This window comes from Capricornis sumatraensis, chromosome 2 (genome assembly GCF_032405125.1).
Source record: "Capricornis sumatraensis isolate serow.1 chromosome 2, serow.2, whole genome shotgun sequence".
Lineage (NCBI taxonomy): Eukaryota > Metazoa > Chordata > Mammalia > Artiodactyla > Bovidae > Capricornis > Capricornis sumatraensis.
The window spans coordinates 170884072-170910232 of NC_091070.1; the positions used below are offsets into that span (position 1 = coordinate 170884072).

General features: G+C 39.7%; 1 protein-coding gene across 1 annotated transcript in view; it reads right to left on the bottom strand.

The window, feature by feature from the left end:
* Positions 1–17822: 17822 nt before the first annotated feature.
* The window catches only part of TNNI3K (TNNI3 interacting kinase), a 344134-nt gene continuing 335795 nt past the window's right edge, over positions 17823–26161 (bottom strand). Inside the window, exons 24-25 of the mRNA XM_068966744.1 lie at positions 21192–21271; positions 17823–17899 (exon numbers count right to left, since the gene is read on the bottom strand). Of these exons, the coding sequence (XP_068822845.1) occupies positions 17823–17899; positions 21192–21271 (157 nt within the window). The remainder of the gene's footprint in view (positions 17900–21191; positions 21272–26161) is intronic.

A 26161-nucleotide genomic window follows, 5' to 3' on the forward strand; every position in this document is an offset into this window, starting at 1 on the left:
AATTAGACATGATTGAGCGACTAACACTTTCACTTTCAATCTGAGGAAAAGAGATGGAAAGGGACAAAGGTAGTCTGCATTCTACCTTTTTGGTATATAATAGTGGTTTCCACATATGGATTATTACCACATTTACCTTGCATTTTTCCCATTAAGTAAAATCTAGTGGTAAACATAAGATAGGGCAGGTATAGCTGGCCCTCTGTAGTCATGGGTGCTACATCTGTGGATTCACTCAAAGGCAGATCAAAAAAATACATTTTTTTTAAATTCTAGAAAGTTTCAAAAAGCAAAACATAAATTTGTCATGCACTGGTGACTATTTACACTGCATTTACATTTTACTTACAATTATTTACATAGCATTTGCATTGTGTTAGGTAGTATAAGTAATCTAGAGACGATTTGGGCTTCTCTGGTGGCTCAGATGGTAAGGAATCTGCCTGCACTGTGGGAGCCCTTGGTTGGATCCCTGGGACAGGAAGATCCCCCTGGAGGAGGGCATGGCAACCTACTCCAAAATTCTCGCCTAGAGAATCCTCACGGACACAGGAGACTGGCAGGCTACAATCCATGGAGTCGCAAAGAGCTGGACATGACTAGCATATGGGAGAATGTACATAGATTATATGCAAACACTATAATATTTTACATAAGGGACTTGAGCATCCTTGGATTTTGGTATCCAAAGGAGGGTCCTGGAACCCCAGATACTAAGGTATGACTGTATTTTATAAATTGAAATAACACTAATTTATAACATTATATAAGTTTTATGTGTATGATACAAACAAAAAGAGCAGAGTGTTGCTCATCATCCAATACACAAAAGGTTCAATCACACCCATTGCCGTCACCCACTGACAGAACACCCTAAGGGGAATTCATAGTTAAGATGCATATCTAAGGAAGAACTTCAGTGACCCCAGATTCTTTCAGCTTCTCATACATAGAAAAGCACTAAAATAAATAAATTGAGATGAACTGTTCTCTGTAATTAACAGTAACCTCTTACCAAAATGTATGCTTGATTATGGGCTTCCCCAGTGGCTCATCAGTAAAGAATCCGCCTGCACTGCAGGAGACTGAGATTCGATTCCTGGGTGGGGAAGACCGCCTGGAAGAGGGCATGGCAACCCACTCCAGTATTCTTGCCTGGAGAATCCCATGGACAGAAGAACCTGGCAGGCTACAGTCCATCGGGTAGCCACTGATGCGACTGAGCACACACACACACACACACTTGATTATACCCAGCTCCAAAATTCATATATATACTGACTTCAGCCGTATCTCTTCAGAGTGGTCCTCTCAGAGCTACTGAAAGACTGTTTCCTGGGCTATAGTTCTCAGTAAGACTTAACTCATAATTTTTACACTGTGCATTTTTCTTTAAGGTGATAATGTTATATTTTTACTTTTTGTATAACCTCTAATGTGCTCACCTCCAAAAGCTTATCCATCCAAAAGGATAAAGTTGAGTCTCTTTATTCATTCCCTTCCCCCTCCCACCCCTTCCCCTCTGATAATCACTATTCTGTATCTATGTTTATTTTTGCTTGGTTTGTTCATTTTTTGTGTGTTTATCTATTATTTTTTATGCAGCCACTGTTGAAAACAGTATAGAATCTTCAAAAAATTGAGAATAGAACTACCATATGACCCAGCTATTCCACTTCTAGGTGCTTATTCAAAGAACATGAAAACACTAATTGAAAATGATATCTGCACTCTTATGTTCATCACTATACTTACAACAGCCAAGATATGGAAACAACCTAAGAATCCATCAACATGAATGGATAAATAAGAGGTGATGTGTATATATATATGTGTGTGTGTATATACACACACAGCGAAATACTACCCAGCCATAAAAAGATGAAATCTTGCCATTTGCAGCAACATGGATGGATGGATGGACCTCGAGGAATGACTGCAGTTTAATTTTTATTTTACGGATGAGCACAAAAGTTTTGAGATTTTTCTACCTTTTGCTCCTTAAGGTTATATTCTGTGTAATTTCTTCAGAGCTATCTGCCAGTTCTTTTCTGTTTATCTAATCTTCTATTTAATGCATTCACTGTACTTGTCCATTCAACAATTTTATTTTTCATTTCTTAAAGTGGTATTTACTCTTTAATCCAAGTCTACCTGTGCATTTTTTTCCGCAAAAACTTGCCATCTGTTTGTTTCATATTCCATGTAAAGTCCGTCAGTTAGCTTTATTCATCTCTCTCTCCTTTTTTTCCTACATCTTTTTTTTTTTTTTTGCTGAGCCACATGGTGTGCAGGATCTCAGTTTCCTGTGTATTCCTACTTATTCACTCAGTTGTGTCTGACTCTTTGCCACCCCACGTACCATAGCCCACCAGGGTTCTCTGTCCATGGAATTTTTCTGGGTTGCCATTTCCTCCTCCAAAGGATCTTTCCCACCTAGGGGCTGAAGCTGAGGCTCCCGCATCTTGCACGTTGAAGGCAGTTTCTTTACCTCTGTGCCACCTGGGAAGCCTCTTAGTTCCCTGACTAGAGATCAAATCTGTGTCCCGTACAGTGGAAGCACAGAGTCTTAACCACTAGACCACCAGGGAAGTCCAATCATCTCTATAGAAAAGCATATTGAGGGACATATTGAGCTATAAAAATTAGATACTGATTTTGAAATCTTCAAAATGAATTGTTTAAGCTAAAGCTAGCTAAAAAGTGATATGAAATTGTGAAAACTAACTATTTAGTATAAGTCACTGGTATGCACAAAACCTATTCTGATGTTTTTCTGTAATAGGCATAAAATAAGAATGAAACGCAATTGACTACAGGGCAGGGAAAAAAGAAGTATGAAAACAACGTATACAGAAACTAAATTGAATTTCCTAACATGCCAAAAAACCTAAGGTATATATATCTGTGTCATCTCTATCAACATTTAAAGAGGAGAAAGCATCTATGAAGCTCCATGATAAAACCCTGGGATAATACTACAGTGGCAATAATCATCAATAGTATTAAGACAGCAAACTCTTTTATAACAGCAAGGCAAATTTAAACATACATGAAAAGATAGATGCACAATGATATTGTCACTTATTATTCAGCATATCTCCCAACCCACCAGACGTTTCCTACCAACATTACACCTATTTCTTCATTTTACCACCAGGCATGTGATTGTACTATCTATTTCAACACCCTCTCCTTTAACTACTAAACTGCAAATCTGTCTATTTATTTTTGATGGTCTTATGCTGCTTGCTAATTTTTTCACTCTTTGTGTCATTTTATTTTTAAGATTTCTTAGAGTACTATACACATAGTTACTTTGTATTCTGAAATGGATTCTTCTAACATCTGATATCTTTAGCATCTGGAACTACTAGTTTATTATTTCTGTTAATTTTCCTTCGTGATGGTTTATTTCTCATTGATTTGTCAGTACTGAGTTAATTTTAGTTTGAGAATAATTCTTTCAGGGTCCAATTTAACTTGCCAATTTTTAATAAATCTCCCCCTCATTGGTACAAGGCTTAATCACCAATCTTAGTACTAATATCCCACTGCTCTCAGGGCGTCCTTATTTTCCCCTTTTGCTTACATGATCACTGAAGTTTTTAGCTCACCTTTTTCTAAAGTGTTTCCTTATTCCCTGCAAGTTCAGCATTACAGTAAAAATTTTAATTTTATTTAGGTTTCAGTTGTACTGTAGTGAGAAAGTCCTTTAAAGAAGCAAGTCCCTATATTACAAGAGGCCGACTTTTGACATAATCTTCAAATAATTATATCATCTGATTGTGAAGTAAGAGAATATATTTTTTCAAATATGCATAGTTACAAATTCCCAAGAATAAGATTTGGGTTGACTATGAAGATACTAGCAATTGAGACTGAATTTTTCTACAACTATAGCTTCTTAAATGATAGCTTAACACAATTGTCTTAAAATGGTTGTGAAGAGATTTTTAAATCGCAGTGCTCTTGTTATTGGCATTTAACATTGTAATGCTCTTTTTAGTGGCATTTAAAATTGTAATGCTCTTGTTAGTGGTATTTTTCCCCCTATTTCAACTTCAAGGAAGAGTTCACCGTTGGGTCAAGGAAACAACTAAGTTGTATAAAACTTCCTAGTACAGAAGCAAAGAAGTATTCTACCTTTTGAGTACCTCAGTTTTAATTTTTTTTCACTCTCTTGTAATTTGTCCACTGGCTAGTAAAATGAGACAAGCTCTGGTCTCTTTCTACTCAGAGTTACGTAACAGGCCCCTTTAAAAAGGGGGGTAGACCTTGCAGCCTATTCAGCCAACTGTGCTGTTTTCTCCAGACCAAGTTCAAGTTCTGTGGCAGAAACTTTGTGGCAGAAAAATGGCTCAACCTGGATGGCTTTGGGGTCAAATACATCCTCCGGTCAAACGGCAGGTCCTGCACTCAGGAAAGCCTTGGCACTGTCCCCTTCTTACTTATACCCATCAATAAATCTTACTTTTCTGTCAAAAAATAAAATTAAATTAAATTAAAAAATTTTAAAAACAAAAAGGGGAGTAGACTAATGTCTATTTCCAGCTTTGATATTGCACTGTAGTTAGCAAGATATTTCACTGGGGGAGACTGGGTGAAGAATACACAGGACTTCCCTGTACACTGTTGTGTAAAGTCAAAGGAATTGATCACTATCTAACATAAGTTTAAAAAAAAAATAGAGTGGAAACTAGGGTAAGGCCTAGAGACCGCAGGGTGAGAAGGAAGATGTTGCTGCTGTCTCTGACCAGGCCTTAAAAGAGTGGGAGGGCTTCCTGGATGGCTCAGTGGTAAAGAATCCACTTGCCAATGCTGGAGACACAGGTTTCATCTCTGGTCCAGGAAGGTCCCACATGCCACCAACAACTGAGCCCGTGCGCCACAACTATCGAGCCTTTGCTCTAGAGCCCAGGAGCCTCAACTACTGCGTCCACGTGTGGCAACTGCTGAAGCCTGTGCCCCCTAGAGCCTGTGCCCACAAGAGAAGCCACCGCAATGGGAAGCCCACACACACCACAGCTAGAGAGCAGCCCCCGCTCCTCACAACTAGAGAAAAGCCTGTGCAGGAAAGAAGACCCGGCACAGTCAAAAATGCACAATTAAATAAAAAATTTTTTAAAAGACTGGGGAAAAGGGGCTCGTGTGGCACCCTCAAGGCTTATCCTAGTTCTCCATAGGCAATGTGCAACAAAGCCCTGAGAAATGATTCAAAAAAAACAAACAAACACTCATTTGCCTGCTTTATACTCTATCATAAAACCCTTGAGTAACCCAGCAGGGTGACAGGTAGCTGCATGAGGGCACAGAAAAGCAGTCATCTTCTCCTTGGAGACACAACTAACAGCTCCCTTTATGCAAAGTGGGTTTTTTGATAGTTATTAATGCCAGGTTTACAAATAAACACCATAAATTAGCACCACAGGCTAACAAACCCTATAAAATGGAGTCTGTAAAAATGAAAGAAAACATGACTTTTAAGGCAGATCATTTAAAATTATAAGGAGATAGAGGATCTGTTTTTTAACCAAGTTAAGAACTCTGAGAACATTTGTAAACACTCCTGTTTGCTGTGCATATGCCTTTGATTAATTGCAACATATGCTTGTACTATGGATAATCATTTTTGATACAGTAGTAAGACATCTGACAGAAAAATTGCAAATAAGGAAGTGTTTCTCTGATTCTTGAACTCTATTAATATTTTAAATCAATTAACAGCTTAATGGATAGTGCAGGAAAAAGGAACAAACTAATTTAGCTTTAACAAGCAACTTGAACAGTTTTCACAACTCACTATTTTACACTTTGCAGAATTTCCATTTGTATTAATAACTTATTACTTCTATTAAACATACATTTTCCCTTAAGCCTAATGTTTCTTCAGTGGAGACCAATTAACTAGGACAGTCTTTTCTTAGCTAGCCAATTATTTTAATTGCTGGAATTTTAAAAAATGTGCTTACTTTGCACAGATTTGATAAGTTGAATTTGCCCCCAAAATGCATTGCCTTTGTAACATGGAGATGCAAGATTTTTGGTTAAAATGTGGATATCAAAAAACCTGGACATTTGGGGTTCTGCAGAGTGGAGCAGTAGACTAAGAAGCCCATGTCTTTATTACACTGCTATTCATCCTGGTCTTCGCCTTTAATCTGGTGCTGTTCCAAACCAGCCCTATTTTGTTCATTTTTCATTCAACTTCCATGTTGTCTATGTGAAGAGCTATGGCTTGAAGGATGGGCAGGCAATCACTGTACTAAGCGGGAACTATAATATGGTAGATGAGACTCTGCAATAACAAAAATCTGAGTTTTGCTTTCTTATTCTTGTGGAACTGGTATTGAAAAAAATACATGAAGGCCATATTTAATAAGCACTGAAGAGTTAAAAGCAAAAACAGTGACAGAGCATTTCATTTATTAGATCTCCAAGCAAGGGGTACAAGATGCGTAAACTGAAAGAACAAGAAGCATCATAGACACAGAGTTTGTTTTGGAAGTTAGTACCCTCCTGGCAATGCCAGGAAGCTGGTCATTTTCATGTAAAAGACAGAAGTCCCAGAAGGTCATGTAAAAAGTCATTTCCAGCTTGCAGAGACACAAAGTACACAACTAGGGAGGAAAAAGAATAGCAATAATGAAGAGAAGGCTAAGTAGTAATATACTAATAAAGTAGAAAAGTTAGTAAGCAGATTGGTAGAATGAGAGAAATAATAACAACAAAAAAAAAAGGGTAAGGGAAAAAAAAATCAGCTTATAGAAATTTAGAGGGAAGTTAGCAAATCCCTAGCAACACAGTATTAGTTTTGCTGATGACAGGGTTACTTACAAAGGGCATAATCAAGCATAGTAGTGCTAAGTACCACATCCCACACATTAAAAAAGAAACTGTGAGAGAGTGAAAACAGTGATAAATTAATTAAACAAGGAAGCCACTAGACTTAGGCGGTTCTAACGCCTTAGCAACCTACTTAAGCAATCCAAAACCTAAACCTGTAAATGCCTTAAGGTTAAGAAATCAAAATCTAAGGACAACCTATCACAAACAACTGGCTAGGCTTTCCTAACTAAGGCAATCACTTGAGCTGAAGACAATCAAACAACTGTTTTTCTTTGTTGTTTCTTTTCCATAAGTCTTACCTCTGGTTCCTCCAGATAGAGTACTCCTGCTAAGTCACTTCAGTCATGTCCGACTCTGTGCAACCCCATAGACGGCAGCCCACCAGGCTCCCCCATCCCTGGTATTCTCCAGACAAGAACACTGAAGTGGGTTGCCATTTCCTTCTCCAATGCATGAAAGTGAAAAGTGAAAGTGAAGTCTCTCAGTCATGCCTGACTCTTAGCGACCCCATGGACTGCAGCCTAACAGGCTCCTCCATCCGTGGGATTTTCCAGGCAAGAGTACTGGAGTAGGGTGCCATTGCCTTCTCCAGAGTACTCCTAACTATTCCCAATTGGTCATTGCCCACTGTGAATGCATTTTTGCTCAAAGAAATGTTAAATTCTTTTTTAAAGTATTGTTGGCCATTTCTCTGTTTTTATTTTTATTTATTTATTTTTTAATGTTTTTAGCCACACCTGGCAGCAAGTGAGATCTTAGTTCCCCAAACAGGGATTGTACCCATGGCCCATGCATTGAAGGCAGAGTCTTAACCCCTGGTCATCTGGGGAAGTCTCTCTTAAAATTCTTTTAAATGCCTGGGTTTATCTTTTAACAGAGATAATAGGAGAGTCAAAGTAGCTGAAAGAAACAGGCTTAAATAATGACCTCTCTCCAGCAGACTACTGAATCCCTATCAGGTCAGTTCAGTCGCTCAGTCGTGTCTGACTCTTTGAGACCCCATGAATCGCAGCACGCCAGGCCTTCCTGTCCATCACCATCTCCCGGAGTTCACTCAGACCCATTCAGCCATCTCATCCTCTATCGTCCCCTTCTCCTCCTGCCCCCAATCCTTCCCAGCATCAGAGTCTTTTCCAATGAGTCAACTCTTCACATCAGGTGGCCAAAGTACTGGAGTTTCAGCTTTAGCATCATTCCTTCCAAAGAAATCCCAGGGCTGATCTCCTTCAGAATGGACTGGTTGGATCTCCTTGCAGTCCAAGGGACTCTCAAGAGTCTTCTCCAACACCACAGTTCAAAAGCATCAATTCTTCGGTGCTCAGCCTTCTTCACAGTCCAACTCTCACATCCATACATGACCACAGGAAAAACATAGCCTTGGCTAGACAGACCTTAGTCGGCAAAGTAATGTCTCTGCTTTTCAATATGCTATCTAGGTTGGTCATAAATTTTCTTCCAAGGAGTAAGCGTCTTTTTATTTCATGGCTGCAGTCACCATCTGCAGTGATTTTGGAGCCCCCCAAAAATAAAGTCTGACACTGTTTCCACTGTTTCCCCATCTATTTCCCATGAAGTTGATGGGACTGGATGCCATGATCTTTGTTTTCTGAATGTTGAGCTTTAAGCCAACTCTTTCACTCTCCTCTTTCACTTTCATCAAGAGGCTTTTGAGTTCCTCTTCACTTTCTGCCATAAGGGTGGTGTCATCTGCATATCTGAGGTGATTGATATTTCTCCCGGCAATCTTGATTCCAGCTTGTGTTTCTTCCAGTCCAGCGTTTCTCATGATGTACTCTGCATATAAGTTAAATAAGCAGGATGACAATATACAGCCTTGACGCACTCCTTTTCCTCTTTGGAACCAGTCTGTTGTTCCATGTCCAGTTCTACCTGTTGCTTCCTGACCTGCATACAGATTTCTCAAGAGGCAGGTCAGGTGGTCTGGTATTCCCATCTCTTTCAGAATTTTCCACAGTTTATTGTGATCCACAGAGTCAAAGGCTTTGGCATAGTCAATAAAGCAGAAATAGATATTTTTCTGGAACTCTCTTGCTTTTTCCATGATCCAGCAGATGTTGGCAATTTGATCTCTGGTTCCTCTGCCTTTTCTAAAACCAACTTGAACATCAGGGAGTTCACAGTTCACGTATTGCTGAAGCCTGGCTTGGAGAATTTTGAGCATTACTTTACTAGCATGTGAGATGAGTGCAATTGTGTGGTAGTTTGAGCACTCTTTGGCATTGCCTTTATTAGGGATTGGAATGAAAACTGACCTTTTCCAGTCCTGTGGCCACTGCTGAGGTTTCCAAACTTGCTGGCATATTGAGTGCAGCACTTTCACAGCATCATCTTTCAGGATTTGAAAGAGCTCAACTGGAATTCCATCACCTCCACTAGCTTTGTTCGTATTGATGCTTTCTAAGGCCCACTTGACTTCACATTCCAAGATGACTGGCTCTAGATGAGTGAGCACACCATCGTGATTATCCGGGTCATGAAGATCTTTTTGGTACAGTTCTTCCGTGTAGTCTTGCCAGCTCATCTTAATATCTTCTGCTTCTGTTAGGTCCAGACCATTTCTGTCCTTTATTGAGCCCATCTTTGCATGAAATGTTCCCTTGGTATCTCTAATTTTCTTGAAGAGATCTCTAGTCTTTCCCATTCTGTTGTTTTCCTCTATTTCTTTGCATTGATCGCTGAAGAAGGCTTTCTTATCTCTTCTTGCTATTCTTTGGAACTCTGTATTCAGATGCTTATATCTTTCCTTTTCTCCTTTGCTTTTCACCTCTCTTCTTTTCACAGCTATTTGTAAGGCCTCCCCAGACAGCCATTTTGCTTTTTTGCATTTCTTTTCCATGGGGATGATCTTGATCCCTGTCTCCTGTACAATGTCACAAATCTCATTCCATAGTTCATCAGGCACTCTATCTATCAGATCTAGGCCTTTAAATCTATTTCTCACTTCCACTGTATAATCATAAGGGATTTGATTTAGGTCATACCTGAATGGTCTAGTGGTTTTCCCTACTTTCTTTAATTTGAGTCTGAATTTGGTAATAAGATCTGAATCTGTTTACTCCTTTGTTAATTCATTCTCACTTCCACTTAATTATCCAATTGCTCACTCCATCATTCCACAAACCACTCCTTACTAAGAATAACAAGCAGTCAAAATTCATTTATTTGCATGCTGTCTATCCTACCTTGGTCACTCTAGAAACCTATTGTTGTTGCTCAGTCACTAAGTTGTGTTCAACTCTTTGTGACCCCATGGACTGCAGCACACCAGCTTCACCATATCCTGGAGTTTGCTCAAACTCATGTCCATTGAGTTGGTGATGCCATCTGATCATCTCATCCTCTGTCTCCTTTTTTTCCTTTCTGCCCTCAATCTATCCCAGTGTCAGAGTCTTTTCCAATGAGTTGGCTCTTTGCATCAGGTGGCCAATGTATTGTTGTTTCAGCTTCAGTCCTTCCAATAAAGATTCAGGGTTGATTCCCTTTAGGATTGACTGGTTGGATCTCCTTGAAGTCCAAGAGACTCTCAAGAGTCTTCTCCAACACCACAGTTCAAAAACATCAGTTCTTTGGCTCTCAGCTTTCTTTATAGTTCAATTCTCACATCCACACATGACTACTGGAAAAACCATAGCTTTGACTAGATGGACCTTTGTGGTTAAGGTAATTTCTCTGCTTTTTAATATGCTGTCTAGGTTGGTCAGAGGTTTTCTTCCAAGGAGCAAGTGTCTCTTAATTTCATGGCTGGAGCCACCATCTTAATGATTTTGGAGCCCAAGAAAAAAGAGTCTGTCACTCTTTCCATTGTTTCCCAGTTTATTTGCTATGAAGTGATGGGACCAGATATCATCATCTTAGTTTTCTTAATTTTGAGTTTTAAGCCAGCATTGTCACTTTCCTCTTTCACTTTCATCAAGAGGCTCTTTAGGTCCTCCTCACTTTCTGTCATAAGGGTGGTGTCATCTGCCTATCTGAGGTTACTGATACTTCTTCCTGCAATCTTGATTCCAGTTTGTGCTTCATCTAGCCCAGCATTTCGCATGATGTATTCTGCATATAAATTAAATAAGCAAGGTGACAATATACAGCCTTGATGTACTCCTTTCTCAATTTGGAACCAGTCTGTTGTTCCATGTCCAATTCTAACTGTTCCTTCTTGAACTGCCTACAGATTCCTCAGGAGGTAGGTAAGGTGGTCTGATATTCCCATGTCTTTCAGAATTTTCCACAGTTTGTTGTGATCCACGCAGTTAAGGCTTTGGTGTAGTCAGTAAAGCAGAAGTAGATGTTTTTCTGGAACTGTCTTGCTTTTCCAATGATCCAACGGATGTTGGCAATTTGATCTCTGGTTCCCCTGCCTTTTCTAAATCCAGCTTGAACATCTGGAAGTTCTCCATTCACGTACTGTTGAAGCATCACTTGGAGAATTTTGAGCATTACTTTTTTAGCGTGTGAGATGACTGCAATTGTGTGGTAGGTTGAACATTCTTTGTCATTGCCTTTCTTTGGGATTGGAATGAAAACTGACCTTTTCCAGTCCTGTGGCTACAGTACCAGTAATAATCTAGCTTGTGACTCATCCAGCCCTACATTTCACATAAGGTACTCTGCACATAAGTTAAATAAGCAGAAAGCAGAGCCCAAGCCAAAACCTCAGGTAGTACTGTTTCTTTAGGAAATGCAATTCCATGGAAGCAAGAGTGAGGAAGGGAAGCTGGGAGGGAGAGCCAATTCTACAGCACAGTGTTGAGCTGACACTGTCTGCAATCAAGGGCAACTAATGGTCAGTCTCACTGAATTGTCCTCTGAGACTCTAAGACTGGCAGTGCCTCAGGACGTTTGTGACATGGTAGAGAAGGGAGAATTTATTCCTTGGCACTGATCCCTATTAGTCAAAAGTTTATTCCATATGTCCCCAAGTGTTGACTGCCAGGGTGACCTGCAAAGACCTCAAGAACTTGGAACATCTCTCCTTTGGGTAACAGGAGTGTGCCATGGCAATGATCTGAGGGGTACAAGGCAAGTTGTGGTCAAGTTGTGCCTACAGGAAGTTGGCCATGGTCATGGATGACCCAGTAGCCAATGGCACAGGTGGGACCAAGATTTGAGGTAACACAAAAAAGGAGCCTAATACATGTTCCTTGGAGACATTAGTAATTAATTGTTTACATTTAACTTAACTGTACTGCAAATGTGGTTATAATTTTACTCATGTTGTGCTTTTTATATTATTCTCATATTCTTTTTGTTATATAGCCTTGATTATAGGATGCTAATTTAGGACTTACTTGTCTCATAAACACTTAAATTCTCTCAAACCATAATCCTTTAATTAGCATCCAGGAAGTAAATGATTCACCCTTGTTGCTTGGTTGATTTCTCTCTTAGTCATGTTATATTAAGCATAACCAGTTGCTATGGAACACTTATTATGTGCCTGGCACTGTGATGTGTGATTTTCCTGCATTATTTTATTTAATCCTCTCTATGAGGTAATAATCGTGTTATAGATGGGGAACTTGAAGATCAGAGGGACAGAGTAACCTGCCTATGGAAGGTCACACATACAGTGAGGGATTCAACTAGACTTTCACCTATGCTTGACTCAAAAGCTCATGCCCTTTACCACAATGCAAATGCTTCTCAAAGTGTCATCCTGGCACCAGCAGCATCAAGTTTCCAGGGAACTTCTTGGAAATGCATGTTTTGGGGTCCCACTCCAAAACTTCTGATTCTAAAGCTCTGGGGTGGGCCCAGGAATCTGCATTTGAATGACGCCTCCACTGATTCTGACAAACACCAAAGTTTGAGAATGCTGTGTGCTATTCAGGTTCCTGCAATTTCATACCTGGTACAGGGTAAACATACATCATCCAGTGTCCCATTTATGTTTATTCTGCTCATCTCAAATTATTCTCAGTTCTGACACTGATTCTTTTCCCTTTGACTAATTTGAGTTTTAAGGAAAGCAAAAAAAAAAAAAAAAAATTTCCTCTGAAAGAAGAACCTGACACTCTTCACTGTGGATTAATTTTTGAAGTGTTGTTAAGCAGACCATGGATTATTATGAGTGAAAACTGAAGGGCAAACCAACATTCAAATTATTTTTATTGCATTTCATGGTCTTGCTGGAATCACCCTTTCCTGATTAGTTGGGATAAAAGAAGAGATGGAAGTTTGTGAAATTAGTGAGCTTCAAAACCTTCTTTAAAGATGGTGAAGATACCTTTTCCTGCATACGAGTCCATTGCTTAAAAGATAGATATTTGAGATGGTATTCTTTTTATCTCACTAATTAAACATAAAGTTAGACTGAGAGTGCTTTGGAGACCTGTCCTCATCAGCAGGGCCTGGCACCCGTGGCAGCGTTTTAATTCAAGAGGCCTAATTTAATTAACACCCTGCCACTGGGTCGGCTGCTTGCTGCCTTGGATCTCGGGCCTGAGGAGAAATGTACAGCCCCTGCTTTTTTATATCTAGTTAGCCTTCTAAAAGGTAGGATGTCCAAGGAGGGAGAGGAACTTTGCTTCTCCATCATGTTTTGCATATGGTGCTAATTGAGCTGACAGTCTTGGACCACTGTCGGTTACAGCAGCAGCTGAGCCTTCAACTGATCCCCTGTGAAGGGATTGCAAATGTCAAATGGCTCATCTTTGCCCTTGTGGCTCTTGAAATATGGAAGGGAATTGATCAGGGGGAGCTCTGCGGTCTGCATGCTTGAGTAACTACAAGCAACACAAAACTAGGAAGGAATAAAGTATTCAAATCTTACTGGTAATGGCCATACCATCTCGCCTCACTTTCCCTACCCAGTGTGCTAATGAGGAGAGGAAAATGTGAAACTCCTTGGCTTCCCTAATTGCTGTGCTTTGCCCTCATAACTTTTTTGTTCCTGCTTATCGTGGTGAGAGTCTTGCTTCTGTCAATCATTTCTGGCTCTTTCTGCCTAGAAAATAACAATGTATGTTTTTTGAACCTTGAGATTATTCCAGCCCTCTTTTTCCCATAATTAAAACAGAGAAAATGATGATGATTTTTTTTTTCTTTTTTTTGGCTTTACTTTGCAATCGTGAGCTATAGTAATCAAGAAAGGTTTGCTTTTTTATTTTTCTGGGTCCCTGCAACTTCTCCTGGGTAATTCCCAAATTTTCCTCAGGCCTGCAGAACTGCAGATTTGTTTTTTACCACAATTCTGGATTGTGAATGTTGTTATTTTTATTCCTTTTTCTCCATCACAGTGGAGGCAGTATTATGTAGTGAAAAACTCATGGATACTCGTGCAAGACAAGCTGAGTTCTAAAACCTGATTCTGTTCTATAGAAGCTTGGATCATTATTTACCCACTTCAGAAATAAGGAAAAGCATTCTCCCTTTCCAGAGATATTCCAAGAACTACTACTAATTGTAATAATACCCTTAAAATCATCTAAAACAGTTGTTGTCACACAGTGGTAATAAATGTATTTTCTTCCTACTTTTAAAAAGATCTTTACTGATTATTTATGGATGTGCTGGGTCTTGGTGTCTCCGCACAGGCTTTCTCTAGCTGTGGCGAGTGGGGGCTAGTCTCTGGCTGTGGCGCACGGGCTTCGCATTGTGGTGACTCCTCTTGCTGCGGAGCACAGGCTCCAGAGAGCTCCCGCTTCAGTAGTGGTGCATGGCTTAGTTACTCCAAGGCACGTGGAATCTTCCCAGGGAGTGAACCTGTGTCCCCTGTATCAGCAGGAGGACTCTTAACCACTGCACTATTGGGTTCAGAAAAATAGATTTATAATTATCAGCCCCTTGTCTGGGAAATTCTTTCTGGTTCTTATATTTCATTTAAAGAATTTCATTTCTCTTCAGGTTTTATTTCAAGTATAAATAAGACAGCACTGTCTAAGGCTGATGGATCTTGACTCCAACTGCCTCAGCAGCCTAAGCTTGGCAGTTTACTGTCTGCAAAGGTGGGTTTTTTTAGGAATGTCGATGGTTATCGACAAGAGAGAAAAATCTCTACCCTTCTAATGCTCTTCTACTGTAGAAGAGCTCTTTGGCTGCATGATGAAATATAACAATAAACAACATTTACAATATTGGCTATGGTGTGCCAGGAACTCTGCAATGCAGTTTATATTATTTGCAATCCTTCTAGCAACTTTACAACATAATTTGTATTATCACCATCAAACAGATAACAAATGAGCTCAGGTAGGTAAAGTGACTTGCCCAAGGTCACACAATTTTTGTAAAAAGTTGGAGTGACTCCAAATTTAATGCTTATTGTTGGAGGGAGAGAAGGAGGAAGGGAGGATGGAAAGAAGGAAGGAAAGAAAAATTAAGGAAAGAAAGGCAGAGAGCATAAAGAGAAAGAAATCGGATATAGCCTTTTTCCCTACTACTGGCACCCATTTTTCCCTTTCTCAGGGAAATGTCAGCTTTGGAAATAATTTAACCCAAATAATCACTGTGTTGGAATAACTCTCTCCTGGTGCTGCTGTAATTTGGCTTACAATCATGGCTAATTGAACATCTTCTAAGTGAGCTCAGTGCTGCATGCACATGGAAAAAATTTTTTAATGTGCTAAGCATGCAAAAACATGATCATAGAAGTCCATTTTTACCAGCATAGAGAGAAAGCAATTAGTGAGACATTTTTTCCAGCAAGGAGGAGAAAAAAAAGAAAACCATGATCTCGAGACAACTCTGAGATAATCCCTGGGCCCCATTAAAGACACAGTAATGAAAAGGTTTTGTAAGTTATAGGCTGGCATCTGTGAAAAGGTCCCCCTTCTCAGAAATCAAGACACATTAGTCTCATTATTTGCAGATACTTGATAAGACAAGAGCCAGAGGGAAGCAGCAACATGAGATGTAATCTGGAGACAGGAGGTGGTTAGAGGAAACAAAGAAAGGGAGCTTGACAAACTTGTTCTAGAAAATCCTTCTCTGAAAGAGGGGTATTTCAGAAGTGAACAGTCATTCCTCTGGATCTGGCCTCCATTCCTGAGGATGCCTGTTTTACCCAGCACAGGTCTGATCAGACCCACATTCGGCATTACCCCTACTGCGAATCTTTTAGTTAAAATTGGTATTATGTATATATTCAAAACTTTTTAACTTTCAAAGGTATTCCTTTCAACTCAACTCATAAAAGCCCCAAAGTTTTCCAGGCTGGTGCTGGCTCATTTCCTAAAGCAGCTAGAGCTGAGGACGAGAGGGAGAGCTGTGGAGACAAATGCTTTTTAACCAACCCTCTTCCTTTTGTTCCTTTCTTTTTCTGTCTTTGCCAGAAAATATTTTGCCTGTATGGCCACTTCAGGTTCCTTGGGTCCTGCTTATTAGTAAGCCCGTTGGCGACTTGGTTGGTGGGACAGAGTATGTGAAACTCCAGAATAATTGGGTGGGAAAATGAAAAGGCTGGGGGCTAAAAAAGGATAAATCTAATTGGAATACCATGGTTTTTACTTCCACCTCTGGATTCTTGTTGGGCTGTCACCAAGCTCTTCAGCACATGTGGGGGCTTTCAACTTTGCAACCACAGGTCATAAGAAAATGTTCAGAAGGATTTAGAGGTGGGGTTGCTGTTCTCATAGAAATTGCCTGCAAGCAACATAATTTCTAGTTCTTATGGGGTCGGGGAGGATGGAGCAGCTTGCCACAGACATAGAAGGAGCAATCAGTACTTATTCAGCTCTGTTTGTCTATGATTGCACATTACTAAGGAGGAGGAGAAAGCAGTTTTGCCTAAATGCAGCCAGCCAGAGTCAGGATCTATCCTCTTCTCATTTCTCTTCAGGCCCCTAATCTCAAGATTGAGGGCATTGGCTCTTAACCTGGGGCAATTTTGACCCCCAAAACACATTTTAAAAAGTCTGGAGACATTTTTGGTTGTTGTGACTTAGGGAGCTCTTACTGGCATCAGCGGGGAGAAGCCAGAAAGCTATTAAAAATCTCCCAGTGCATAGGATAACCCCCACAGAGTCAGTTTCTCCAATAATTCTGAGATCCAGCAACCCTGATTGAGAGAGTGCCCAATCTTCCTTTACTAATGTTATTTCTCTTACTAAGGTGCAAAGCAGTAATTATAACACTGAACTTTCATTGTTTCCTGCTTGATTTTGCCAGGTCTGTCTCTGAATGGCAAAACTATTTTGTTTGGTGGAAGTATTCCTGTCTCCCTGGTTGGGAGACTGAAGGGCAGATTTCTCATTTTCTGAAGGCAGCAGGCATCTTAGCTATCCTCCCAGTGCACCGTGCCAGACCCTGGTATGAATGACAGCCTTGCATTTGTGGGTTGCTTTCATAACGGTACTGATGGCATTTGTGACACCTTGGTGATGACAGCAGCAGGGCACTCAGGCAGAGCACAGAGCACTTGGTACCATGTAGAGAGTAGGCCAAATAATTGTGCTATATATTTGCAAGCTTCTTCATCTGAAGATCATTACTATTTTTTACCAGGATGTCTGAAAGAAAGGTGTACCTCGTGTAAGTCTTATTGGAATGAAATACACTTCTGAATCAGTTTTGTATGCCACTAAAAATCTTTAATCACAGAACTGGGCTTTAGAAGTAACATAACGAGATAAGAAAATGGACAATTCTAAGAAAGCAATCGTATGGTTTTCAAACACAAGTCTACTTAATTCAGTCTAGGAAGACATAATAATTGTTAAGTCCCCACCATGGACTGAGGCCCCATCTCCAAGCAACAACATGAATTCATTTTTTTTAATTTACAAAATTAAAAAAAAATTCTTCAAATACATTTTGTTTTGGTTCTTTCATTTCATTCCTCAGCCCCAAATCCAAAGCCCAACTTGCGGTAGGGAATTAAATAGGATCAGTATGAGCAAGCCAATTTAAGGAGACCTTAGAGGGTAAAATATTATAATTGGAAGCAAGACTGCCATGGTTGGAATTGTTACTGTCAGTTTGGAGGAAAACTCTCCTTAGGTAAATGTGGAATGCTGTCAGCTGCTATCCTCAAAGCTGCCACTATTCCGGCAAGAATGAAAATGCATCGGGCTCATGGGATCAGACACGTAGCCTGCATCAGAAAAGAAGTTCAGATGTTACTTATTAGCCTTTCAGCCCATCTCCCCATTTTTCTTTCCTTTTTTGTTTTAAATGTTTTGGCCATGCAGCATGTGGGATCCTAGTTCCCTGACCAGGGATCGAACCCAGGCCCTGCATCGGGGGCTCAGGGTGTTGACCACTGAATTGCCAGGGAAGTCCCTTCCCCATTTTTCTTAACAGCTTCACCCAATGCAACACACAGCTGCCAAGCAACTTCTGGTTCATGTGAAGAGTCTGCCTGTCCATTGCTGGCAAGCAATTATAAAACAAAAGCAAAATTTACTATGATAACAGAGAGCTGAGACCAGAGGAACATCAATGATGGGAGTCTGATGTGAACCCAAGCTGGCCAGGTGACAGTTTGGAGTAAAGAAGGGTATAATTCAGGAAGGTGGTATATCATGATGGCTAACAGGATGAGCTTCATGTCAGGCAAATCTGGGTTTGAGCTCTGGCTCCACTATTACCAGTTCTGTGACTTTTGTTAACCTTTCTGAACCTCAGTTTCTTCATTGTAAAGGGGAGAAGTAATAGTACTTAGCCAAAAAGTTGGTAACATACATAAGACAATTAGCAGTGTCTGACACATAGTGAGTGAGAAACAGATGATGACTGCTGGAAAGGGGAGATACAGACGGCAATAGAGAAAAGCAGAGTATTCTCTATATCAGATTGGCTCTGATTGTTCTTTCTTTTCTCTCTGAGACTACAATTTTTAAGTGTGCATTAATGCGTAGGTCTGAATTCTAGTGGCATCTGATGCTCAGTGAAGCACTAGTCCTGGGTGTGTCCAGAAAATTGAGCTAGTGGCTCCGGATCTGGCCGCAGTCCTAGAGAACGCAGGACATGCACAAGGAAGCAGTTAGTTACCTTTCCACTCTGAGTAGGGAAGCCATTCATTGTTTCTATGAAAATGGGCACATTTTTCAGTAGCTAATGCTGCTTTTGCTCTCTTTTGATAGCTGAGTTTTCAAAACCAACTCAGCCATCCACATTTTCATTAAGACATCTGGCGATACACAGTTCAATGGGCATATTTATTTTCCTAAGAAAGGTCTCCATCAGCATCTCTTAGGCAGCACATAAACTCTCAGGAAAGGCAGAGCCACCACTGCTGATGCTGCTTGAAGGGTTCCTTTTGCTAGTGGGGCCGGCCCTGGCCAGCTGCAGTTAGGGGAAGCGGGAGTCACATTACTGAATCCTAACTCTGGGTGGGCGAAAAATCTGTATCTTGGAGAAAAAATATTTCCTTCTGTTCAGCCTGAAGCTGAAACTCCATCCCAGGCATAGATAGATGCTTTAATAAGCTCGTAATTTTCTCATTACTGTATAATCAACTGTCTAATGTACCACATGCAATTTTACTGGTCTACGATGCTCCATGCCTCTCTCTCCATAGGGCTCCAGTGGAAATCTGATTGTGAGCATCCTTCTTGCTAGTGTGGGCAGGCTTGCCTTCGGGTATGGGTAGCAAAATCAGCAGGACATAGATGCTGACATTTATTATTGATACTATCATCACCAGAGTTGAAGGGACAGTCTTTGTGCAGTCTGTTGGCTTAAGAGGGACCAAATGAAATTTGACCATGGCTTTAAGAAAAGACTGAATCATGTTTGCGTGTTTTGTTTCTTAAGGGTGAAAGGTCTCAAGTACAGCTATGTACTTAATTTTATCTGCATTCTCTAGCCCTGTTCTTTGGGGAAGAAACAGTTCATAAAGTTGCTGTTATATGCCACAAGTGGTTTATGAAGTGGAAATGGAGGGCAATTAAAGGGTTCTATCTTGTACAATGTGATGTTCCTTGTAGGAGACATTGAAAACATCTTTTTCATCAACTGGAACTCTCATCTATTTAAACACCCTAATGTTTTCTTCTACCCCTGGTACATATACACATAAGAAAAACCTACTTTTGTATGATTACATCTTTTTTTGTCTAACTTCTCCATCTTGAGGAATTCTGTTCAATGTATTATCCCTTTAAGAAATAGATCATTAAGAAGTGCTTCATCTTGAAACTCCGCCAAGAAAGGAAAGACTCTTGGTCAAAGCACATGTTTCAAAGGGTGCCCTATGTTTTGTGGTTGTGCAGTCACATCTGTAAAGGTTTGAAAAACTGATATTACATCTATAAAAAAATGTGACGATGTGACACTTAGCACATATTTTCCTCCGTTACTGGAGTGGCCAATTATGTCATAAAGTTGACGATGAAAAGCCCTCAGCTGCATTCTAGACATGTACTGGGAGTCAGAAGCACAAAGGTTTCTTTCTTTAATGTTCCCAAGTAGTTTGTTGTATCTATCCAGAACATCTTTCCCCTTCATTTCTTAAAGGCTTCCTAATGCCTTAGGTACTGATACTCTGCAGACAAAGTGCATTGGTGAGGATCCCAAAGCTGCAGGGTCTACTGGCATCAATAATACAGAGCTAGGAACGTAACATGATTTATTCTTCCACAAACCCAGTTCTTGTAATAAATCTGATCTATTTAACTGACATACATTTTATTTTTCAGTTCTACATATTGTCAAAGGAAGTTCCCATGAATAAATGAACCCATTGTGCTAAAACTCCAAAAAAATATAGAGCCTTTCAGGCTTAGAGGTTGGAGAAAGGATGTCACAGGCCTGGCATTTTAATATGGGAGCTGATGATAACGGTTATTGCCCATCCTCTGGCTTCCAGGGGCAAGCGCAGGACCGTGCTAATTATTTCAAAGAGCTGTATTAATTCTTTCTAAAGTAGTCCTGTGCAAAATAGATCCCATCAGTGAGACCCTTACCTCCTCTCCAGCTTTTTGAGAGAATAGCTGGGTTCACATTTTACCCTGGGGTACTTGCTAAAGAGGAAACTCTTCCCTAGGATATGGTGCAATTGTGGAAACTCATGTCTTGTTTTCTCCTCTTCCCTACATCTCTGTGATGTGGGGCTTAGAGTCAGTGAACTCAATAAGGTGGCAGCAAGGTGTTTGGAATGTCATGAGATGTAGATTATTTTCATAAGAGTTATACTTTTTCCACACGTACATGCACTCCCATATACTTGTACATACACTTACAAACTTAGGCACACATTATTAAACTCAAAGACAACTAGACTTATGACTTACAAGAGCAAATTTCCCACTTTTATAATGTTTTTAAAAGTACCCTTCATTTCTACTTATTACAAAATAGAATCTTCTCTCCTTCATTAGCAAACAGATATCACCTTCCCAGGGGTAGTTTTCTTAGTCAATCTGATGAATCTGTATACTTACCATATTTGTCAATGGTTGAGAACTGAAGACTTTTCTTCATGTCATCCAAAGACAGGCCTTGAGTGGAACATTGTCCAGCACTAGAAAATTCCATGAGACACTGTGAAAACCCTGGTGGCATTTGCTAATAACATTTTTATAAAACAGAATTTATTCTCTCAGCATAGATATCAGAGAACTGGCGATATGATACAATGGTACTGTTATCTTATACTGACTTGTTGGGGAAGAATTCAGAATTATTTGCAACAAGTTGATCTAAGTGTGTCAGATCCAGGTAGGCTCCAATTCCTAGCTGTATAACCTTAGACATAGTTCCCTTTCTGAGCCTAGTGTATTGATCTGTAAATAGGGGAAAGTACACAAATAATATGCAATTTGTCTTGATGATTAAATATCGCAAAAAGAGTTGAATATAAAATCTGGGTTCATATCATTGTTTAAAAGGAACTAATGACCAGAATGTTATCATCTTAGTCATAATCAACAGAAATGAAACACATCCCAAAAGGTAATGTTATTTTTATATTGATATTATTATAACACAAATTATGAGACAGTGATCATAGTATTTATTGAATGATTCTTATGTATTAAGCATTTGCATATATCATTATGTTTAATCTTTATCATTATTATTTCTCTCATTTTCTAGATCAGAAGTGCTTTCCAGGTGGTGCTAATGGTAAAGAATCTGCCTGCCAGTGCAGGAGATATGGAGAGTTGGAGTCCATTCCTGGGTGGGGAAGATGCCCTGGAAGAGGAAATGGCACCCCACTCCAGTATTCTTGCCAAGAGAACCCCATGGACAGAGGAGCTTGGTGGGCTACAGTCCATGGGGTTGCAAAGAGTTGGACATGACTGAGAGTCTCTGAATACATAGATTAGAAACAGAGGCTGGGGCAACTAAGAAACTTGTTTACATACATTTGGTAAATGGCTCACCTAGGATTCAAACCCAAGTCTTCCATATTCTAAAGCCTATATCCTTTTCCAGTATTCAATTGGGAATTTTCTTATGATTCCTTGGCTTAAATTAATCCTGTTCTTTGCCAAACTTCTACTGTATCATGTAGGTTAATGGGATCGCGTCTTTTCTACTTTTTCAGACTCAAAACCTGAAGTTATCAGAGCTTTCAACCTAATACATATCACATCTGTCAGTCATATATCTGTAATTCCTCTTTGTTCCATTTCTCTCATCCATACTTTAGCATCCTTAAAGAGGCAACCCAAGTCACCCCCAGAGCTGTCCCACTATGTCTACAGTAGAACTTGTAACTCCCCCTGTCCCCAAGCCAGTTCTCTCCAGCTCATTACTGGCACTACACCATTCAGTTACTTAACCCAAAATCCTGGGGTCATTCTTGGTGCCTTTCTTTTCTTTTTTCTTCCGCCTAATTCAAATCTTTTTAACTTTGCATCCAAAATGTAACCCTAATCCATCCATCTCTCCTCCTTCAAGGTTTAGGCCATATATCTTGTCCAGACTGCTGCAATTTGCCTCCTAACTGATTTCCTGCTTTCATTTCTGTCCCCTTATAATTCATCCTCCATATATTACCCAGAGTGGTCTTTGCAAAATATAAATGCATAAGCCATTTTATGACTCATTTGAAAAGACCCTGATGGTAGGAAAGACTGAAGGTGGGAGGAGAAGGGGACGACAGAGGATGAGATGCTTGGATGGCAACACCGACTCAAAGGACATGAGTTTGAGTAAGCTCTGGGAGTTGGTGATGGATAGGAAGGCCTGGTGTGCTGCCGTCCATGGGGTCGCAAAGAGTCAGACACGACTGAGCAACTGAACTGAAGTCATTTACCTACTTAAGACATACTTAAGGGCTTCCCTGGAAGCTCAGTGGTAAAGAATCCACCTGCTAATGCGAGACACGGGTTCAATCCCTGATCTGGGAAAGTCCCACATGCCACAGAGCAACTAAGCCCGTGTGCCATAATTACTGAGCGTATGCCCTAGAGCCTAGGAGCAGCAGTTACGGTACCCATGTGCTGCAGCTACTAAAGCCTGCGTGCCCAAGAGCCCACGCTCCACAGCGAGAGAAGCCGCTGCAATGACAAGCCCAGGGACTGCAACTAGAAAGTCGCCCCTGCTCACCACAACTAGAGCAAAGTTCGTGCAGTGACAAATACCCAGCACAGCCAAAAATAAATACATGAATAAATAAATAAATAAAACATACTTAAAACCTTCCAGTGACTCCCCAGTTCATTTAGAATAAAACACAAATACTTTGCCCTCAAATACAATGCTCTCTCAAACCTTGTTTCATACCCCTCTCACCATCTTTGCTAAGCACTTCTTTTGGCATTCTTTCTGTCCTTTGAACCTTCCAAGCTTTCTCTCAATTTGCATTTGTGAAGTCTGCTTGGAATGCTTTTCGTTTTCTTTTCTTCTTCTTTTTTTTTTTCTTTTAATTTTTATTGGCGTGTAGTTGCTTTACAATGTTGTGTTAGTTTCTGCTATACATCAGCTATATGTATACACATATCCCCTCTTTTGGGGATTTCCTTCCCAGTTAGGTCAACACAGGACTGAGTAGAGTTCCTGGTGCTATAAAGTAGATTCTCATTATTTTATACATAGTAGTATATACATCTATGTCAGTTCCAATCTCCCAATTCATCCCACCTCCTCCTTTCCCCTCTTGATATCCATATATTTGTTCTCTATATCGATATTTCTATTTTTTCTTTGCAAATAAGTCCATCTGTACAGTTTCTTTATATTTCACACATATGTATTAATATATATTTGTTCTTTTCTTTCTCACTTACTTCACTCTGTATAATCTCTAGGTCCATCTATGTCCCTGCAAGTGGCACAATTTTCATTCCTTTTTATGGTTGAGTAATATTGCATTGTATATGCACACCACGTCTTCTTTATCTGTTCCTCTGTTGATGAACATTTAGGTTCTTTCTGTGTCCTGGCTATTGTAAACAGTGCTACAGTGAACACTGGGGTGCATGTACCTTTTTGAATAATGGTTTTCTCTTGGTATATGCCCAGGAATGGGATTGCTGGGCCATATGGTAGTTGTATTTTTAGCTTTTTAAGGAAATGCTATACAATTCTCCTTAGCAGCTGTACCAATCTACATTCCCACCAACAGTAGAGGAGGGCTCTCTTTTCTCCACATCCTCTCTAGCATTTTTGTTCATAGATTTTTTTGCTTATGGCTACTCTGATCATGTGAGGATTTATCTCATTGTAGTTTTGATTTGCACTTCTTTAACAAATAATTTGTGATACTGAGCATCTTTTTATGTGTTTCTATGTCATCTCTATGTCTTCTTTGGAGAAATGTCTATTTGGATCTTTCACCCATTTTTTGATTGGGCTGTTCTTTTTTTTTATATTGAGCTGCATGAGTTGTTTGTATATTTAGGAGATTAATCTCTTGTCAGTTGCTTTGTTTGCAAATATTTTCACCCATTTTGAGGGTTGTATTTTTGTCTTGTTTATGATTTTCTTTGCCATGCAAAAGCTTTAGATTCCATTTGTTTATTTTTGTTTTTATTTTCATTACTCTAAGAGGTGGGTGAAAAAAGATCTTGTTGTAATTTATGTGAGTGTTTTGTCCATTTTCCTCTAAGAGTTTTATAGTGCCTGTCCTTACATTTAGGTCTTTAATCCATTTTGAGTTTATTTTCATGTATGGTGTTAGGGAGTGTTCTAATTTCATTCTTTACATGTGGCTGTCCAATTTTCCCAGAACCACTTATTGAAGAGACTATCTTTTCTCCATTGTATATTCTTGTCTCCTTTAAGAATGACAAAAAGCCTTCTTGTGCAAGACTCCTGAATTTGAGTCTTCACGCCACTATTTATTAGTTCTACGACCTTTTTGGCAAATTGTTTAACTGGCATGTGCCTCAGTTTGTGCAACTATAAAATGGGAATTACAACAAGACTTTGCTTATGATGTTAATTTTAGTGAATTAAAGAAATATTTATAAGTTTTAAAGTATTTTGAACAGTTCTAACATTTAGTAAGCACTCAAAAATGTCACCTACTTTTATTATTTATCAAGTTCCAACTCAAAGAAAGCATTTCCTCAAAGTCTTCTTGGATACTCCCGGTTGGAATTCCATATTCCTCTAGTACTTTTTACTCCTGACACAGGGCTTATCAGAGTCTGCCTTGGTTGTAGGATGGTCTGTATTTCCATACTGCTGCTGCTGCTGCTAAGTTGCTTCAATTGTGTCCGACTCTGTGCGACCCCACAGATGGCAGCCCACCAGGCTCCCCCATCCCTGGGATTCTCCAGGCAAGAACACTGGAGGGGGTTGCCATTTCCTTCTCCAATGCATGAAAGTGAAAAGTGAAAGTGAAGTCGCTCAGTTGTGCTCAACTCTTTGTGACCTCATGGACTGTAGCCTACCAGGCTCCTCCGTCCATGGGATTTTCCAGGCAAGAGTACTGGATATTTCCATACTAATACCCCACTAAACAGAATGCCTGTGCAGGTTTGAGATCCTAATACCTGTTGGTCTTCTGCAGGACCTAGCTGGTACTTTGTAAATAGATGAAATAATAAAAGTGTGTTAAATTAAGTTATTACAAAATATTCATTTGGAGAAGTTTAGAATTTTCTAAACACTTACATGAATTCACATAGATTAATTCACTTAGCTGCCTTAAAAATGACTACATGTTTGGTTACTTTCTTAAGCTATAAAGTGAAGATACTGTTTCTTAGAGAAAAAAATGATTAAAAAAAGGAAGTATTGAACTAAAGTGGGACATGGCATGATCTCAATCAACATTAAATGGCAAATCACACTCAGTTTTGGACAACATAATCTCATTCAAGATATTTTTCAAAATCAAAATTACCTTACTAATTCCTGTGATCTCTTTAGCACTCAAGCTCCTTTTAAGAAATGAGCCATAAGCAGTAGTCTTGGCAACAAGAAGATAATAGGGAATAAATATTTTATCATC